General features: G+C 38.5%; 1 protein-coding gene across 5 annotated transcripts in view; it reads right to left on the bottom strand.

Moving 5' to 3' along the window:
- Positions 1 to 359: 359 nt before the first annotated feature.
- Positions 360 to 20695, bottom strand: part of LOC144244655 (uncharacterized) — a 56121-nt gene continuing 35785 nt past the window's right edge. Inside the window, exons 1-5 of one of the 5 annotated variants that reach the window (XR_013339015.1) lie at positions 16776 to 16838; positions 15657 to 15794; positions 12947 to 13016; positions 3860 to 3952; positions 360 to 744 (exon numbers count right to left, since the gene is read on the bottom strand). Coding sequence is in view for 1 of the 5 variants with exons in the window: in XM_077780026.1 (XP_077636152.1) it covers positions 715 to 744; positions 3860 to 3926; positions 12947 to 13016 (167 nt within the window). In the remaining 4 variants the exon portion in view is untranslated. Of the gene's footprint in view, positions 745 to 3859; positions 3953 to 12946; positions 13017 to 15656; positions 15795 to 16775; positions 16839 to 20695 lie in introns of those variants that run through there. The other 4 variants (XR_013339014.1, XR_013339013.1, XR_013339016.1 and 1 more) reach the window with 4 other exon arrangements.

Consider the following 20695-nt stretch of genomic DNA (forward strand, 5'->3'; position numbering starts at 1 on the left):
AAATACGTACAGTAGTCTAATTACACCAGAAGCAAGATGTGGAGCATTTCTATTTCTACCCCCAAACTCCTGAATTCCCCTAGTAGTTAATCTCTCCCCACACCCATGCTCCTGGGCAACAACCAGTTTTCTAACCCTATATGTTTACTTTTCTGTCTAGATTCTGACAGATTCTGATCTGTCTAGATTCATATAGTCTATAGCCATTTGAGTTTGATTTCCTTTAAGTGTAACATACTTGAGATTCATCCAAATTATGATGAGTATCAATAGTCATTTTTTATTGATAAGCAGTATTCCATCATGTGGAATTCCATCTGTTTATCCATTCACCAGTCAAATGACCAGTCAAAAACCGGTCATTTCCAGTTTTTGTTTATTATGGAAAAAAGAGCCATTGTAAATGTTTGGATACAGATTTTTGTGGAAAACATAAATTTTCATTTCTCTTGGGTAAACAGTAAAGAGTGGGATTACTGGGTAGTATGGCAGGTGTATATTTAACTTTACAAGAAACTGTCAAACGGGTTCCAAATTGGCTATACTATTTTGCCTTCCCATCTGCAGTGAGTGAGAATTCTACTCCTCTGCCTTCTTGCCGGTGCTTGGTATTGTTGTTGCTATCCGTTAGGTGTGGGTCTCATCTCAGTGCAGTCAAGCTTTTGTGCATGTTGGAACATGTGCACTCAGGTGGGAAAGGTGTCCGTAACTCCATCAGGTTCTCAAGGGTCCATAAACCTGAACCTGAAGGTAAAACAACATTGAATTGCAAACTTGGAGAATAATGAGGAGTCAGGAAAGCACGCAGGGAAGACTGGAGAAGAGTTTTAGAATGTAGGGCTTGCAACGCCAAGGAGAGAAGAAAGCTTAAAAGGTGAACAAAGGAAAGGACGCTGTCATCAGCAAGGGAAGGTTCCTGATGATCTTGGAGAAGCCAATTCAGTGGAGTGGGAGGGAGGAGAAGTGAAACATAGGAGTGTGCTGGTTTGAAGAACAAATGAAAAGTAAGGTAATAGACGCAGCATATACAGATCATTCCTCTATCATAATAAAGAAAATTCCAAATCAATTCCTGTTGCTAGAAAAATCACTTATAGGAGCCCTCGGGGAGGGAATTTTGATAACAGTGAACAATGTTACTGGTATCAACACTGCCTATTTTTTAAGACATGTGGTTCTTTAAAGTGCATTGGATTTTACGGGCATTTAATTCAAGTTTCCCTGAGAAGCAAATTCACTTTACCACAGATGCCACTGACTTGGCTGGAAAGAACTTTTGGGCACATAGAGTGTTGCTGTGGCCGTAAGAGCTTTCCCCAACTACATGTCCGAGGGTTTTACAACATGCAATAAGTGTGCTGTCAGGAAATTTTACAAGTCAGCTGACGCGTGCCGCGGCGCCACAGTCATCCTACTTTCCCGGACTGCGAGCTGCTGTGTACGACCTCAGCTAAGCTCCCTGGGCATCTGCCCCCAGCACAGAAAAGATGAGCACACTGAAATAAGAAGGAAATCAGCATGTGGTCAGTTAGGATTCACCACTCCACTTTGTCTCTGATTACGAGAAAAGTTGTGGAAGGAGAGGAGACAGGGCTTTACTGAAATTCAAACACATGCATTTAGAGAAGTTTTCTTTGCCATGCGGGAAAACTTAACTGTAAAATTGAACTATTCCTGTGTCTTTTCTGTGTCTTCTTTGAACACATCAGAAAAACGAGGAAGCAGAGAAAACATTAAGTTGCACTGTCTCCTACCATTTCTCCTCAGCCTGCCGGTCTCTCTCACACACATGCACACACACACACGTGCGCGTGCGCACACACACACACACACACACACACACCTTGCCTCCATAGCTTGAGGCACGCTACCTCAATTTCCCATCCTTCAGTGTTGTTGCTTGGCAGATAGATGGTTTTGAAGCTGTGAGTAGCTTGTCTCTCTTAGCTTGTCTTTTAGGGGGCTAGAATGAGGATAGCACAATAAAGCCATTAGAAGACTGGAAATCTTATCTAATGTCAGCCTACTCCCCTTGTCTGAGATGCTAGATTCACAATTGCACTTGAAACTTTTACAAGTGAATGCTATTCCCTAGAACAGACCATAGAATGGATGGCTACAGCAACTGTGGTTCTGTGAAAAGTACAAAGGATGTGGAATAAAAGAGATGAGTTTGAGACACGGTTGAGTCACACACTAGCCACGTGACTGTGACCGGGCTACTAATTCCTTTTCTGTCTCAGGATTTCCATCAATAAGATGGAAATAAATAACTCCTAATTTATAATTTATCTTTTATTGGGCGTCCAAATAATGCTGTGAAAGCTCATACAAACTCTAGAGGGTTTGATAGTTACCAAGCATTGCTATTATCACTCGCTACAAACGAGATCATTGCGTCCACACGGTGTGCTAGGAAACTTGATGGAGTCTGACGGTCTTGATTTCCCTCTGCCTTTCCTCCCTGGGAGTTGCCATCAGAGCGAGGGAGTCTGTCTCCCTCTCCTCTCTGCTGTGCCTTCCTTCTGTCTTCTGGAAACACACTCACTCATCCTGAAAGCTACACTTCCTACAGTAGTGAGTTTACCATATATTCTGAGCTCCATAGCTCTCTCTCTTCTTTCCTTCACTTTCATATTATGAGAAAGGATAGTGTTTTCAAAGTAACCTCTTCCCTACACCAACAACTACTCCTTTCCCCATAGCATTGACTCCTGTCAATTGGTGGGATACCCTTGAACAGAAAATTTAGTGAAGCGCTGGTCCAAGTGAACCACACCCCCCAGACTATGAGGTGAACTGTGCATCTAACTGGTATCTTTGAGGGCAGATAGTTATTTTCCTAAAATGGATTGTCTTTGCCTGACACCATTACTCCACAAACATTCCCAGGCTCTGCTCAACCATTTTCTGATCATGTTCTGTCTGGATTTACTTGATATCAAATAAGGCATAAAAAAAAAGCTTATGCAAACGAAAGTTCTTATCATCTCAGAGTATTAGACAAAACACTGTGTAGTCAGACTAGAAAACTTGTCAAGGTGTGTGATAGATAAGTTAGCTTATGAGAAGCCAGGACCTAAGATAATGTCAATGTGAATCATGTTTTTTTTCTGGCAGAATTGTGGCTACAAACTGCCCTTTGCCGGTCAGAATATATCCCACTCCTACTAATGTGAATGGTACGCTTGGGCCAAGGACAGACGTGGCCCTTTAGGATTTCAAAACTGGGTGAAGACTTTGAAATACTGGTTGAGCAGCTTGTCAATATGTTGTCATCACATGACTGAGTTGGAGACTATCTGGTCTCTTTTTACTTCAAAGTACCCTTGAGGAATGATGCTTTTTCTGTTTGTATTCTCTGATCTGTAAGAGGTCAAAAAATAATGTAAAAAATGGAAAGTAGACAGGATGACTATATACAGAGAAATTGTGTTATCTTTGCCTTTTATGAGACAAAACTGGGTAAGTTCTCATTCTTTTAAACCCTGATTTGATAAGTCTTATTTCTGTGTACAGAGTCTAGTAGATAAAAGGCATTGGTAAATATTACTTGAGTGGGGACATCTGGGTGGCTCAGTCGGTTGAGTGTCTGACTTCGGCTCAGGTCATGATCTCACAGTTTGTGAGTTGGAGCCCTGCGTCAGGCTCTGTGCTGACAGCCAGCTCATAGCCTGGAGGCTGCTTCAGATTCTGTGTCTCCCTCTCCCTCTGACCCTCCCCTGCTCATGCTGTTTATCTCTCTCTCTTTCTCTCCCTCAGAAATAAATAAAACATTAAAAAAATATATTACTTGAGTGAAATGACATACGATATTGGCTTTTATAAGTGCCGGGAAGGTCTGTTCTGTGATACTCACTTGTAAACTTGGCCTTCTCCCCAGCTCTCTATTTATAAAACGATTCTTGTGCCATTCCAAATCCCAACTGGAGGGGAAAGAATGAATAGGCCCCTAAAAGAAGGTCCAGAGAGATGTGGATTCTTAACTTCTCTCAAATCTTTTACAATTATCTTTTCCCATTTTATCTGCTTATAAAATCTCCAGATTGCTCTGGGATTAGATTACTATGAGGTCAGCCTATAGCCCTGGCAGAGAGAGCAGGCCCTCTAAGGGACCTCTTAGAGATGTGCTGTTGCAGTCCTTTTTACAGCAGACAAAAGGACCCAGAGAGGTGAGTGAGTTGGCCTTTCTTTGGTTATGGAGGTTCTGAAGACTTTTATTTTGGATAGTCAGTTACTATTTAACTAAAGGGGTGCTTTACTGTATTTTTATTCAGACTCACTCCCCAGGAGGAAGGTGCCAGGATTTTCAGCTCCACAGCTAAACTGTTCTGTGACAACCTCATCCACTAGTCAAGCTTTCTTTAAAGGCTATTTGCCAGCACAGTGGTCATCACAGGAGTTTGCTTGTGGGTGCTCTGCTGATCTGCATCCCTCCCACACGAAAGGGCAAATCCTCTCTGGCATTGCCAGAAAACAACAGGTTATTAATCAGATAAAAAATGAATAAATGTCATTATGGAACCTACTTCCTTAGGTAGGAAGGAAGCAAACTTAGGAGCAAACTATCTTCAGGTAGAGAATTCAGATCAGAAAAATACTATGTATCAGCAATGAAGATAAATACCATGGGCCATGCATTTTCATCCGTGCTTGACTTTATGGGATTAGCTTTATTGGATGAACTCAGAGGAACTTCTCAAAGCTCAGCTGAATTTTATTTTATAGTCAGCAGGGAGTACATAACATGGAAAATTAGTTTCTGAGAAGGGATGCTTCATGAATAAACATAGACACAGAGCTATGAAATGGTTAATACCCATGCTAACTACAATCCAGGACCCTCATTTATGATATGATTCATGAATGCCAAATAGAAGGAAAAAGTTCACTTTTAAAACCATTAGCCCAATGATAAGATCTTTGAGAATCTCATCCAAAGCACCATTCCCTGACTATTGAGAGTTTCTTAATGTTTGTGGGAGATAACCTCTTGACTTTCTTTTTCTGCAATAAGCCTTGTCTGGTGAACCTGGAGTTCGGCGGAAAAAGATAACACCTTCCCTCCTGTGGACTTTGACAAACGACAAGTTCTGAGTCTACCGGAACCACTTTATTCTTATCTAGAGGAATCTAAGAGTCAGCATGTTCTTTTTAGTTAAATCACTCACTTTCTAATTTTCGCTTAACCTTTGACCATAGCATTTTGTTATGTGGCTACAGCTTGAGCAAAGATTATGGTATTATTAATGAGGTTAAATTTAATAATGATCTGAACCTCATGCAGGTTTGTGCAATTCAAAGGTGATGAGTATATCAGCTATCTTGTGATCCAGGGGCAGGGAAGGCAGTTTTCACATATGAAGCTAATATGCCACAGCTATGTTAGCAGCACATTTAACACAATAGGTAACCAGGGTGGTGGTATGTGACCAAACATGGGCCTTGCAGTTGCACCGACCGCTGTCGAGATCCCAATACTGCCTCTTTCTGGTTGTGTCTTCTTTTTGACAAGTTACTCAGTTTTGTTAAATTCCATTTTCTCATTTATTAAAATGGAGCCACAATTCCTATGTCAGAGCTGTTGTATCTGTAAGATAATATATGAAAAAAAAAAACTACACATAGCACTTGATATGTAGTTAAGTACTCAGTACATGCTGATTTTCCAACCTCTTGAGACCAAAGGGGCTTGAATTATCAGAAGGTCATAATTATTGTATAATTTCAACTATCCCCTGATCCTGGAATATAAACCACAAGAGCAGCAGGAGAATAAAGCTTACATACCCATAGCTTCAAAATGGATTAATTATTTATGTTAGCATAACTATGAAAACCTACAATGCCTTGGAAACAAAAGTTTCACACCACCTTAGAGGGGGACTCTTTGTGGAAGCACATCTTTCCACTGCTGAGAGAGTCAGCCCTTCTTTGCCATTCTTCTCTCTCTCCAAGTAGCTTGGGAAGTTAGCCTCATTATCTCCTCTAGTACAACAGGCCTATAATCAACAAAAGAAATTTCCCTGCTATATCAATTCATGAGCCCTTTCTTTCCTACTGAAGTGGCATTCGTTTATGACATGAGGATTGAAGAGGAAAAGACACATAGAGAAAGTAGTGGTATTATCATTAGTCATGATAAAGATGGCTAATGTTTATTAAGCTATATGTCAACTATTTTGCAAACATCTCTTTTAATAGCCACAACATCCCTATGAAGAGAGTAATATTATCAATTTCATTTACAGTTTGAAGAAACTAAGGTGCCTGACCTGTCCAAGGCCATCTCTCTAGGAGTGCAGAGGTAGGAATTCAACCACAGGTCATCTGAATACAGAACCATGTTCTATAAACCATTTCACTGTTGGGAGCAGTGAATTAACAAAAGGGAGAGGTAAGTGGGAGCTCATTCATTATGTTAGCCTAGTGGGCTATTCCGCAGCCATGATGTCTCCAGGGGGACATTATGATACCCCATGAGGTTCCCAGGGGATCCTTATTGTTCTTTAAGGAAAGTGAAGATGCTATCGTAACTACATCTTCTGTTGCACAAGTTAAGAGTAGAGTTTGGGAAGGTATTACTTGTGAATATCAATTTATCCTGGTAAGACTGAAAGGTACTTGGGAATCACCAGTAACTGGCTCACGACTTAATAAATAATAGTTGAATTTCTAACAACTGAAGAAATGGTATGTGTGGAATCTCTAGTGCTTTCCTGATTAGGTGGGGAATCTGCCTTACTCTGAATCTATAATTTTTTCCATTTTATGTAAATACACACCATCTAATTTAAAAATGGGCAGAGAATATATTGTGCTCATAGAATGGAAGAATTAATACTGTTAAAATGTACATACTACTCAAAGCAATCTACAGATTCAATGCAATCCCTATCAAAATACAACAGCACTTTTCATAGACCTAGAACAAATGATCCTAAACTTTGAATGGAACGACAAAGTATAGAACAACCAAATCAATCTTAAGAAAGAAGAAAAAGCTGGAGGTATCGCATTCCCTGAGTTCAAACTATACCACAAAGGTACTGTAATCAAAACAGTATGGTACTGGCACAAAACACAGACACATAGATCAATGGAACAGAACCAAGAATCTAGAAATGCTGATACAGCCAATTAATGTTCAACAAGGGAGGCAAGAGCATACAATAAGGAAAAAACAATTCTTCAATAAACGGAGTTGGGAAAACTGGAGAATGAAACTGGACCACTTTCTTAGATACAAATATGAACTCAAAATGGATTGAAGACTTCAGTGGAAGACTGGAAACCATAAAAATACTAGAAGAAAACATAAGCAGTAAGATCTTGAACACTGGACAATATTTTTTGGATCTGCCTCCTCAGGCAATGGCAACAAAGGCAAAAATGAATAAATGGGACCACATCAAATGAAAAAGTTTTTTTTCATGGCAAAGGAAACCATCAGTGAAACTAGAAGAAAACCTACTGAATAGGAGAAGATATTTGCAAAGGATAGAATTGATAGGGCAAAATGTATAAAGAACTCACACAGCCTAATACACAAAAATCAAGTTTAAAAACAGGCAAAGGACCCGAGTAGACATTTCTCTAAAGAAGACATACAGATGGTCAACAGACAAATGAAAAGATGTTCAACATCATTAATCATCAGGGAAATACAAGTCAAAACCACAATAGAATATCACTTCAAATCTGTTAGAATGATTATTATCAAAAGTCAAGAGGTAACAAGTTTGACAAGGATGCGGAGAAAAGGGAAACCTCATCACTGTTGGTGAGAATACAAAATGGTGTAGCCACTGCAGAAAACCGTATGGAGATTCCTCAAAAAATTAAAAATAGAATTAGCAAATGATTCAGCAATTTAACCTCTGAGTATTTATCCAAAGAAAATGAAAACACTAACTCAAAAAGATACCTGCATTATTTATAATAGCCACAATATGGAAACAACCTAAGTGTCCATCAATAAATGAATGCATAAAGAAAATGTGTACACACACACACACACACACACACAATGGAGTATTATTCAGCTATAAAAATAAAGGAAATCTTGTCATTTGCAGCAACATGGATGGATCTTGAGGATACTATGGTAAATGAAATAAGTTGGACAGAAAAAGACAAATACGGAATGATCTCATATGTGGAAACTTAAAAAAATTGAGCTCATACGTAGAGAGAACAGATTGGTAGTTGCTAGTGGTGGGGGTAGGTAAGGGATGAGCAAAATCGAAGGGGGTCAAAAGGTACCAACTTCCAGTTGTGAAATAAATAAGTCATGCATGGATCTAGAGGGTATAATGCGAATTAAAATACGTCAGTCAGAGAAAGACAAATACCACATAATTTCACTCATATGTGGAATTTAAGAAACAAAAGAAAGAAAAAAGAGATGAACAACAACAAAAACACGCCAGACTTTTAAATACAGAGAACAAACTGGTGGTTCTCAGAGTAAGATAGGTAGCAGGACAGATGAAATAGATAAAGGGGATTAAAAGTATGCCTACCATGATGAGCACTGAGAAAATATAGAATTGCTGAATCATTATATTATGATTCTAATCATAACTGAAACTAATATAACACTGTATGTTAACTGTACTACAGTAAATAAATATAAGTTACAGGGATGTAATGTACATCATGGGTAATGATCATTAATAATACTATATTGTATATTTGAAAATTGCTAAAAAAGTAGATCTTAAAATGGTACTAGGAGTCCTTACCTTTTTGTGCCATGGACCCATATAACAGTCTGGTGGAAGCCTTTGGAACCTTTTCTCAGAATAATATAGTTAAAAAATTTTTTAGATGTTTTTATTTATTTCTGAGAGGGAGTGTGAGCAGGGGACAGGCAGAGAGAGGGGGACAGAAAATCCAAAGCAGGTTCTGCACGGACAGCAGCAAGCCTGATGCGGGGCTTGAACTCACAAACCACCAGATCATGACCCAAAGTGAAGTCAGACACACAACCAACTGAGCCACCTGGGAGCCCCACAGAATAATATAAAATACATAAAAGATAGAATGCTATAAAGCAAACTAATAAAAATTCAGTTATCCGGGGCGCCTGGGTGGCTTAGTCGGTTAAGCGTCCGACTTTCGCTTAGGTCATGATCTCGCGGTTCGTGGGTTCGAGCCCCGCGTCGGGCTCTGTGCTGACTGCCAGCTCAGAGCCTGGAGCCTGTTTCAGAGTCTGTGACTCCCTCTCTCTCTGACCCTCCCCTGCTCACGCTGTCTCTCTCTCTCTCCTAGAAATAAATAAAACATTAAAAAAAAAAAATTTTTTTTTAAATTCAGTTATCCAAGTATTTTAAAAATCAAACTTATAATTAGTAATAAATGCATTAAATAATAAGACCTAAAGTTAGGTTTAATAGCAACAGGAAATTTTAAGTTTGTGATAAGTATAAATGTTATTTTGAGACAGCCGGTACAACCAAGTAAAATTTGAAAATATCTGAATCCCAATGGTGACAAAAATGTGCTGGTAATGCTATCAAAGTTTACTGCTCATGTCTATATTTGAAAGAAATGTGAAGTTCCAGTTAAAGTTTAGTAACAATTTTTCTTTGAATTTTTTTTATTCAAGTTCAAAGACCCTCCTTAATTCCAGGCTCATAACTTGGCCCCAGGTAAAACCTTGGATTGATGTCAGATAAGGCTTCATGCAGTGTGGCTCATAATGAGAACTCTATAAATTACTCATTATGCAAAGATATCCTCTTAGGAATTGAAATGATGTCATTCCAGTAGAGTGAACCACATGAAATTGCAAATTTTGTAGGTAAAAAATAAATCAAATTTGGGCAATTCATATGATTCAGTCTAATTTAGAAACCATATAAAGTAACTTGTGAAACTATTTTAATTCTTTAGTCTATGAGGCATTTTTTTTCTAAGAGTACATATTAGCTTAATATTTTTTTAAAAGTATAAACTATTTGGAATGACATGTTTGCCTGTTTCTTTGGGTTCTTTCCAGTATTTGTTGACAAAGACAAATGGACAACATTTTGGTTACTTGGAGATTTATGATGCTTCTTAACATACCTCTTTATCTTCTTAATTAGAGAACATTCGTTTTGTCTGTGATTTACTCATTCCTAATGATTCATTTAGACCTGAAAAATCTCTATGCTGCCAAAACGTTTAGCCTTATTAATCTAGAGGAAGCCCATGACCTGGCTGAATTTAGTTTTGACATATTATTTGGAAAGATACTTTAAGGTTTTTCAATCACCCACAAATCAGTATCTAGTATAGTCACAGAAGGAAGCTACCCTGGGCAGCACTACACTGTTTCCAGATTGAAAGAATGGAGGCAAGGGGAAATTTCAGTTAATACAAATTCAAGTTCTTACAACAGTGTTCCCATTGCCTATAGCCCCAATTAGATGGTAAAATCTGAGAGTAGATATTCTCTTTCTCTTGTGCATTATAATATCTTCAGTGCCTACCCCCTGTGCCTGGCACAGAGTAGACATTCAATGAATGTTTGTTGAATGAAAGGATGAAGAGATGACGAAATAAAGAAGTACTAGCCCCACTAAGTGCTCTTTTCACCTCTGGCTGATAAAAGAACAATCAGTATGTTGTGTTTCTGCTTTGGTTTGCCATTAACATTCAAATGTTAACTTTATGCTTTCAGAAATATTGTCAATTCTCAAATGGGAGAGGAAACCTTAGCTCTGTGAGCATATTAAAAAACGTTGCTCTGAAAGATTAATACTTTTTCATACAATGCACAATAAAGCATATAAACAAGACTGTGGAGTTTGACTTGAGAAAAATATGCCACATTTGAAGCATTACCAAGCTCTTTAGAAGCATCTGTGTCCGTTCAAATTACTGACCATATTATTAAAAATTTGGTAATTTATTATGGAAAATACGTTTGCAAGAATATTATGGAAGATATACTGATAGGAAAATACTAAAAACACATGGCACATAGTAGGCACTCATGATTAATCTGATAAAAATACCACTTTGTTGTTCTGGGTTTTGTGGTTTAAAATTTGTGACAAAATAAGCATCTTCACATGTTTATTAATCATTTCTTTTGCTCTGAGCTATTTCCTTTGCCCTTCTTATCGAAATTGGGTTTTTCATACTTTTGTAATTGATCTACGAGAGCTCAATCTTTCATCCTAAAAATTGACAATATTTTCCCTAGTTTAACAATTTCTTTTGGCACCGAGTAGGGGTGTGTTTGCCATGTCAAGGATGAATATTATTCTATGTTTTAAGAGGCCTTTTCATGGGGCACCTGAGTGGCTCAGTCTGTTAAGCACCTGACTCTTGATTTTGGCTCAGGTCATGATCTCGCAGTTCATGAGTTCGGGCTCCACATTGGGTTCCGTGCCTGACAGCGTGGAGCCTACTTGTGATTCTCTCTCTCTCTCTGCCCCTCCCCTGCTCGCTTTCTTACTCTGTCTCTAAATAAATATTTAAAAAATTTTAAAAAAGTCTTTTCAGCACATTGTAAAAATATTTACAGTTTTAATTCTTTTAGAATTTAAATTTTTTTACATTCACATTTATCTAACTTGGGGATAAGAAATTATGTAGAGATCTAGCTCTATCATTTTCCAAATGGCTATCTAGGCATCCCCAATTTACAATCACTGTAAACCCGTTTTTTCCCTCCACTCTCTGGAAAACCCAGCTTTATTGAAGTCACCCTGTCATAAACTTGTGATTATTTCTGAGTTCTTTCCATTGAACTTTCTATTGTTGCAAACCACAATTACAGTTGGTTAATCCACACTTGTTATTTTCTTTCCCAGAATTTTCTTTGCTATTCTTGCATGTTTATTTTTCAGACAAACTTTACAGTCATTTTGCAAATTCCCGTGAACTTGTGACTTTGATTAGAGTTTTATGAGCACTTAACCCAGTGTCTGATACATAGTGTGAGCTGTAATAGTAGTTTTAATAAAATTATGATTATTACATCAAATATAATGATGCATATGAAGAGGATTAACATCTTTACAATACTGAGTTTTCTTATCCAAGGGAAAATTTGGATAATTTCCATTTATTTAAACATAAAAATATATACCTCAGTCGCCGAATTGTTTTTCTAGTCTGCTCACTACTTACTCTAGTTCTCTCTCACAACAATTATTTTACATCTTCCTCTGTTTCCTTAAATCTCCTTTCCCAGGGTCTATACTTTTGTAGAGAAAAGTCAGTATGACCTGGCTGCCTACAGCTCCTTCATCTTCCTCCAAATTAGCAAGCCTACCTCCATTTACATTCCTTTCCCCCTTCTTCCCCCCCAGTTACAAAAGATCTTCATGTTCCTAAATCCAGTGGTCATTTCTATGCGTCATCTGACTTGACTTCTCAGCAGATGATTTAACATAGTTCACTATTTATTCCTTAAATACTCTTTAACTTATGCTTCCCAAAGATCACTCTTGGGTTCTAACTCCTCTCTGACTGCTCCTTCTAAGTCTCCTTGACATTTAAATGTTCAAGTTCTTCAGGAATTTCATCTGAGCCTCTTCTTTCTCTTCCCTCTCTCCCTTAATGACTGCAGCTACCCCCTTGACTTTAAATATCATCTAGATGCCAAAGACTTAGAGCTTTTATCTCTGGCCCATATCTCCATTTCTGTGTTCCAGCTGGAGACACCTACTTGCCTCCTTGAAATCTCCACCTGGGATTCTTGCTGGCATCTTATCTTAGATTTAAGAATGAACCAAACCAACCCCTACCCCACTTCAGAACTGTACTTCCTCTAATCTTCCCCACCTGAGAACATGGCTTCTTCATTCACTCCATTGCCCATGCCAAAATCTGGGTATAATCTATGCCATCAATAGCTCACATTCAAATCATTACCAAATCTGTCCATTCACTGATTCCCATCTCCACCACCCCACCCAATTCCAAGAACTGCATCACTAACCTGGACTCTATGACCGCTTCCTTTTTTCTGCATAGCTCCAGGTATCTTCTCCAACCAGACTGTTCTCTACCTGTAAGTCGAAGTAATAGTTTAAAAATATAAAGCTGAATAATTACTGCCTTGCTTAAAGCATTTTAGTGGATCCTCTTTCTCCTAATAAAGTTACTATAATTCCAAGGTCCAGTATGACTTGTTTCCCAAAACTCTTTCTTTAGCATTGTCTTCTGTCAACCTTCCTTATGATTCTTTGCTGAAACCCCACTCTCTGAAATGTGACAATCTTCTATTTTTCTCCTCTTTTTTGTTTGACCAATTTCTACTCATTCTTAGGCTTCACTTTAAATGTTACATCTTCAGGAAGGCCTTCCTTGACCCTTCAGTACAGACTAGATTCCAATACTGTATGCACTTACAGCGCCTTATACTTATCCTCTATGGAATAGTAGTTATCACGTAGTTATTTTTCTTATGATCTATGTCTATTATTATATTGTATTCTACATGATGTCAGGGACTACCAATTTTTAAAACCTTTTTATTTTAAGATAATAGTAGAGTCACATGCAGTCATAAGACATGGTACAGAGCGTCCTTAATTTCCTCTAATGGCAACAACTTGAATAACCAGAGTACAAGATCACACTAGGAAACTGACATCACTAGAATCTTCCAGCCTGATTCAGAGATAACCAGTTTTACATGTGCTAATGTATATGTGTGTGTGTGTGTGTGTGTGTGTGTGTGTGTTGTTCCTTACAATTTTATCACATGGAGATTTGTGTGACCACCATAGCAGTCAAGATACAGAACAGTTCAGTTAAAAGGATACCTCTTTATAGCCACACTCCCATCCCTCCCTATGACTTCTTAATTTGCAACAGGTCTAGGAGTTAAGATAGAGCTTGGTATATAGTGGATATTAAAAGAATATCTGTTAAATGAATAAAATTCATAAATTACATAACGTATTAAAGGTGAAATTCATTAAAAGAACAATTAACCACAACCCAAAAGGATTTATCCTAGTAATTCATGGAAGGAAAATCTATCAAAATAATATCCTATTACAATATTTTAAAAAAGAAGAGTTCATAGACAAAAAATTATTAAAATTTTGTATCACTGTCAAGATAAGCAGAACTATCCTTTTTTTTTTCTTTTTGGAGACAGAGTGCAAGTAGGGAAGAAGGACAGAAGAAGAAAGAGAATCTTAAGCAGGCTCCACACTCAGCATGGAGCCCAATACAGGGCTTGATCCTACAACCCTGGCATCATGACCTGAGCCAAAAAAGAGACACTCAACACACCAAGCCACCCACGTGCCCCTAGAACTATTCTGAATATGACAAAGGAACCAGCTCTAAAAGGAAAGCAAGTAATACTATGGTAAACATGTTAGCCCCTCTGAACAGGAATGTCTTCTGTCACTATCACTATTCCTTGTTATTTTAGAATCTGGTCCATGCAATAAGATGTGAAAAAGAAATAAGAAAAAAGTTGGTATGAAGAAATGGTCAATGTCCTCCACACAAAGACCACCAGGAACATAGGAACACACTTGTCTTTAAACAATTTGGTCTTATCACTCCTTGCAGGGAGAGAGGAGGTTTGCTGGCAAAGGAAACGAATGGTGAACATGGAGTGTCTCATTTACAAGGTATTAAAAAGGACTTAAGTAATTTGGCTCCTGTCAAGTGACTTTGGGGTGGGTTTAAGGAAGCAGAGCTTAACAGTAGACAGGATGTGGTCATGAAATGGGGCTAACTATGTGAGTGGCTACCTTAATAAATCTTCTCTAGAGGTATAGGAGACTGGGCCAAGGGTAGAGCGGTAACTGGTAAAAATCAACAATCACATAATATTAGTCAAAATAGGAATATATTTGGTATTTTGTGGCTTGGACATTGCTCATGTTTTGTCTGTGCTCAGACAGGATTACAGAGTGGTCTTGTTTCTGTCTGGATTCATGATAATCACAGTGTGGCCTTGTCTGATGCTAATTTTCTATGAAATCGTGTATATTTAATGGAAGAACACCAAGGCCTGACTTGTAGTACCAGACCAGCTCCTGGAGGTCAGGGATTGCTTTTTTGTTTCTCAAGGCAGTTATCTTTATTTGCAAACCATATTAATATCTGTACACAACCCCTGGAATAAGAAATTAACTTGTTAAAAGAGTACGTTATTCATTATAAAAGACAAAGGTGAGCTATCCATTATCATCTATATCAGCAATAGGTCATTTTAAAATGACTTCTTTCAGGACAAATATCATATGTTTGCATGTATAGGAGGATTAGGAGGAACTTAACGGAGGACCATGGGGGAGAAGAAGGGGGGAAATGGTGGGCGAAAGGGAGAGAGGCAAACCATGAGAGACTCTTGAATGCTGACAAAAACTGAGGACTGATGGATGTGGGGGGGAGGAGGGATGGGCATGGAGGAGGGCACTTGCGGGGATGAGCACTGAGTGTTATGTGGAAACTAATTTGACAATAAACTATTTGAAAAAAAATAAAAAATAAAAAAAATAAAATGACTTCTTTCATAATAGAAAACAGATATATGAACTAAGATTAGACTTAGTAAGATATGTTAAGGAATTTAGTTAGAAAAAATGAAAAAATTTGTACTCTCATGAAGATGAGTCATTTAGAAATGTTCTTAATAAATATGGTATACTTCTTTTTGTATATTTTATAACACTCACCTACTTCAGGTATCTACTTTCCTGTGTATCAGAACGCCTCATTATGAAGGTAAGGCTGTAATACCAAATGTTCTTTCCTAAGTGGATTTGAATGTCTGGTCTCCCAAATGAAAGGAGCAGGAAAAAGCTGGTGAGACACTATAAATCTTTGTAAGTATTTTCTAAGAAATCAATTCTAAGGTTAACTTAATAAAAAAAAAAAGAATGTACCTTCTAACCATCTATAGCTGATCAATAGGGACTGGCCTGGGTTATAAAAGAAGCAATACACTATCTTATCAAATCATAGTATTTTAGTGATGGGGCAAGATTTTTATTAATCAAAATATGAAATAAAAGGAGTTAAAGTGAGAAATGACCCCAAAATCCAAAATTATATTATCATGTGATAACATAAGATCCTTCCCTTGTTCTATTTGAGGCAATAGTTATGGAGGAAGGGACATGGTTATGGAAATTAGAGTTCTGGCTACAGATTCCTTATCTTCAATTTACTAGGCTGTAGAACCTTGAGCTCATTATTTAAATTCTCTGAGTTTCAGGGGCACCTGAGTGGCTCAGTCAGTTAAGTGTCAGACCCTTGATTTTGACTCAGGTCATCATCTCATGGTTCTTGAGTTCAAGACTTGAGTTGGGCTCCTAGAGGAGAGCAAGGTGCCAGCTTGGTAGTCTTTCTCTCCCACTGCCCCTCCCCTGCTCTCAGGCACATGCTCTCTTGCTCTCTCTCTGCCCCTCCCCTGCATCCAAGCTCACATTCTCTCTCAAAACAAATAAATAAACTTAAATTCTCTGAGTTTCAGTTTTTTCATCTGGAAATGTGGTATATGTCCAACAGAAGGCACTTTATAATGATTACATGAGATAATATGTTAAAAATAAAAACTACTGGACACAGAGCAGTTCTCAGGAAAAAATGTTGATATCCTACAGATACCTTCTCCCTCTCCACTTTCTCTGAGATTGACTTAGAAGAGGAATTTAGATTAGAGTTCTGAAATACATCTGACATTTAAACATTGTGAACCTTGACGCCTAACCGTAAACACAGTGTAAGTTCAGTAACTGTGTCTTATGGTGGTAAATTTAAAAGACTTTAAAAAGATATTCAAACAAGGGCACCTGGGTGGCTCAGTGGTTGTGCATCCAACTTCAGCTCAGGCCGTGATCTTACTGTTTGTGAGTCTGAGCCCCACACTGGGCTCTGGGAGCCTTGGGAACCTGGAACTTGGAAGCCTGAAGCCTGCCTCAGATTCTGTCTCTCTCTCTCCCCCTTCTCTGCTTGCACGCTCACACTCTCTCTATTTCTCGCTCTCTGTCTCTCTCTCTCAAACAAACATTAAAAAAGAAAAAGACACTCAGACAACCATTTTAAAGGGGTTCTTATCACTAATTCCAGTATGTGGAGAGTGAGTCCTACACAACACCAAGAAATTCTCTGGCACCAGAGCAGTGTCTTACAAATCAATTCAATTTTGACACTATCCACAGGCTAAGGGCTCAGTCCCACAAGCCTGTCCCACACCCTTGATGCTAATCACAAGCCCAGATGGTCACCTGTACATTTCACCAATTGGCTAGACATCAGAGATTCCCATAACCCCCTCCTTGGGTTCAATTAATTTGCAGGAGCAGCTCACAGAACTCAGGAAAACATCTACTTACTAGATCACAGGGCTTTTTAATAGAAGGATATAATTCAGGAACAGCCAGATGGAAGAGATGCACATGGAAAGTTATCAGGAAGGGGCTCAAAGCTCCCATGCCCTCTTCAGGCATGTCACTCTCTTCTCATCTTCTGGTGTTCATTAACCCAGAAACTCTCTGAACCCCCTCCTCTTTTGGGCTTTTATAGAGGCTTCATTTCACAGCCATGGCTGATTAAATCATTAGCCACTGGCAAATCGAATCAAGCTCCCACCCTCTAATCATGGCTGGTTCTCTGGCAACCAGCCCCCATCCTCAGGTGCTTCCAAAAGTCACCTCATTAACATAAACTCTGCTGTAGTAGACAGGGGGTTGTTAGGAACAAGACACCCATTTCACCCTTATGGCTCTGATGGGTTTTCAGGAACTGAGGACAAAAGACCAAATGTTATAATAGAAGATGCTCCCATTGCCCTTACTGTTCTGAAATTTGCAAAAGGGAGCTGAGACAGTATCTGTGGATGAATATCAAATATATACGAGAAATATATTTTGGTAACCTGAAGAACGAAATATATAGTTCTTCTAAATCACAATATCACATACCTCTTCTGAGCTTCTTTAATGTTAGGCCATTCTAAGACTTTCTGTTCCTCCTGGTGAAAAGATAACGTTCTACCTCTGGCCCACTAGCAGTAAAATTAAAATACCAGATGACAATCACAGCTGTTGGAAAACGAAACTCTGGTCTTTCTTCATTGAAATGCCAGAACAGAAATGTGACTCTGAATACTTTCTGCCAGGCTTTCATTGGAGACCTGATCAAATACCACCAGAGAATTGTCTCCCTTGATTATCTTGTGAAACTCCTGGGATCTTCCATCAAACTCTGGATTTTCCTCAGAGTCAGAGAGGATTTCAAAGCATTCTTCCTTAAGGGGTAGCTTCTAAAGCACCGCCCTTCCCCCCCTTCCCCCTCAGCACGTTAGGATTTGCCTGCAGCTCTGAAACATACTGTTAAAGGCCAATCTACAGTTGTCACTCAAGCCTTCTGACTCTACCTACTCACTCCCCTTCTCTATCTGGTGACTTGCTGCCCCTAAGACTGAAACTGCTATTTCCTTGGGTGCAGGGGGAGGGTAGGGATAAGGGGTGGGTAACTTTGTCTGGTGCTGACTTAGTGGAGCCTTTGCTTATCTCTGCACTTCTCTAAAGCTGAACACACACCAGAGACATTTACAAACCTGACTGGCAATGAACTTGGAACCACCAAGCTCAAGTCTTTCGTGAGCCAAATCATTATTTAATCAAGTTGGTGGATGTGGGAGAAAAGAGCAAAACCACTTAAATATGGACGATAATAGTCCCTGACTTCGCCTCTGCTTGTGAGAAATAATCATTCTTCTCAGTGACATATACAGTAAGTCAGAAGATTGCCATTTACTGCTCTTGCTTTTAGTGTATTCCTCATCATTATATATGGCATTCTACCTATCAGCAAAACCTTAGACTTCATTGACATATAGGTTATAAATTCATCATGGAAAAATAAGACTACTTTTCTGGCATGGACATATAATATGAGAGTATATGCAACTTAGTTCAGTCTTAATTTAATTATAATATGTAGTATCTCATAGCTTATTTGTGTTTTCATCTTATCTACAGGTTTTTAATGTCCAAAAAGTCTCTGATGCATAACGTTCTTCCTATTCAGTATTTGTTAGTCAAGATTTTTAAAAATTAAGACACTTTTTGTTCATTTATTCTTAAATATTGCTGAATTTTCCTTGAAAATATTAATTACTTATTGAAAGAAAAATAAATACACAGGAGGAAAAGGATTTTTATTGTAAATATTTGATATTATAAAATCATTACTAATTGGCCTCCATGAATATTAAGGTTCTTCAGTCCTAGAAAAAAGTCTATACTGTAAATATATGTTAGTTATCATTGCAGTCTCTTTGCCCAAAGCACTTTATAGATATTAATCTCCATTTATCTTCACGTCATTCCCAACAAGGTAGATAATATATTTTAGCCATTTTTTTAAAATGTTTTTTATTTATTTCTAGGAGAGAGAGAGAGAGACAGCGTTAGCAGAGGATGGTCAGAGAGAGAGGGAGTCACAGACTGAAACAGGCTCCAGGCTCTGAGCTGGCAGTCAGCACAGAGCCCGACGCGGGGCTCGAACCCACGAACCGCGAGATCATGACCTAAGCGAAAGTCGGACGCTTAACCGACTAAGCCACCCAGGCGCCCCTATTTTAGCCATTTTTTAAAACATATGATGCACTTGAAACTTTTAAAAAGTGAAATACATTTTTCAAAGATACACAGCTATTAGTGACGGAGCTAGGATCCAAAATTATATAACAATTCATTTTTAACATAGTGAGATAAACTTTTTTTCCTTTCTAGGATGTGATAGACAGTAATTTTGCCAAATTTACAATTAACAGATTAATCAACTAAACAAATGTAGCAGATATAAATTCTCACATATTCAGGTGTGCAAGAACAGCATGTTCCCTATGGATTAAAGCAGCTTAATTTTTTATTGTTAGCCTGTTATTCTTAATCTTTCTAGCATCCTCACTTACCCCAAGAATGCATCTCACACCGTCCAGGGACCTAATATGATACCATGAGTGGAGGGGCTTTTTGTAAGACTGTCCCTAGTCAGGGGAGCCTGGGTGATTGAGTGTCTGACCCTTGATTTCAGCTTAGGTCATGATCCCAGGGTTGTGGGATCAAGCCCTACATTGGGCTCCAAGCTCAGTGTGTAGCCCACTTAAGATTCTCCGTCTCTCCCTTTGCCCCTCTCCCCTGCCCGCCTGCTCTCACTCTCTAAAATGGCAAATAAAATAAAATAATAAAAAATAAAAAATAACTTAAAAAAATAGACTGTCCCTATGCAGTCAGCCTAGATACACCTTGTATCCATTCCTCTTTGAGGGTTTTCTACCTGCTTGGAATTACTGCCTTCCAGGCAGGATCTGAGTCCACACCAATACCAGACTCTTGGAAACCTCTCTACTCTCAATTTCTCAGCCCCATCTTTTTTTGAAGTTAGGGGCAGTGAAACAGGGACCTGACAATCATCTGCTCTCCCCACTTACTCAGTTGGTCTGTCTATACCTAGAAATCCCATTCTTCATTTACCACACCAGACTTTCTCTCCATTCACTGTTCTACTCCTGCTTCATACCTGGCCTCAACCTGTCCCTGAGGCAATGAAGTTTGGAGCCAGCTTCCATATTGAATGGGAGTAAATGAGGGGTGGAGGAAATTCAGGAGAAAATGTAAGTTAATATTTCAAAATATAATCAAAACCCATAAATATTTGGGGAGTATGAGAATTATCTTAAGTCTGAAGGGGCATGGGAATA

The sequence above is a fragment of the Crocuta crocuta genome, unplaced genomic scaffold, assembly GCF_008692635.1.
Source record: "Crocuta crocuta isolate KB4526 unplaced genomic scaffold, BGI_CrCroc_1.0 scaffold147, whole genome shotgun sequence".
In the NCBI taxonomy this organism is placed as follows: Eukaryota; Metazoa; Chordata; class Mammalia; order Carnivora; family Hyaenidae; genus Crocuta; species Crocuta crocuta.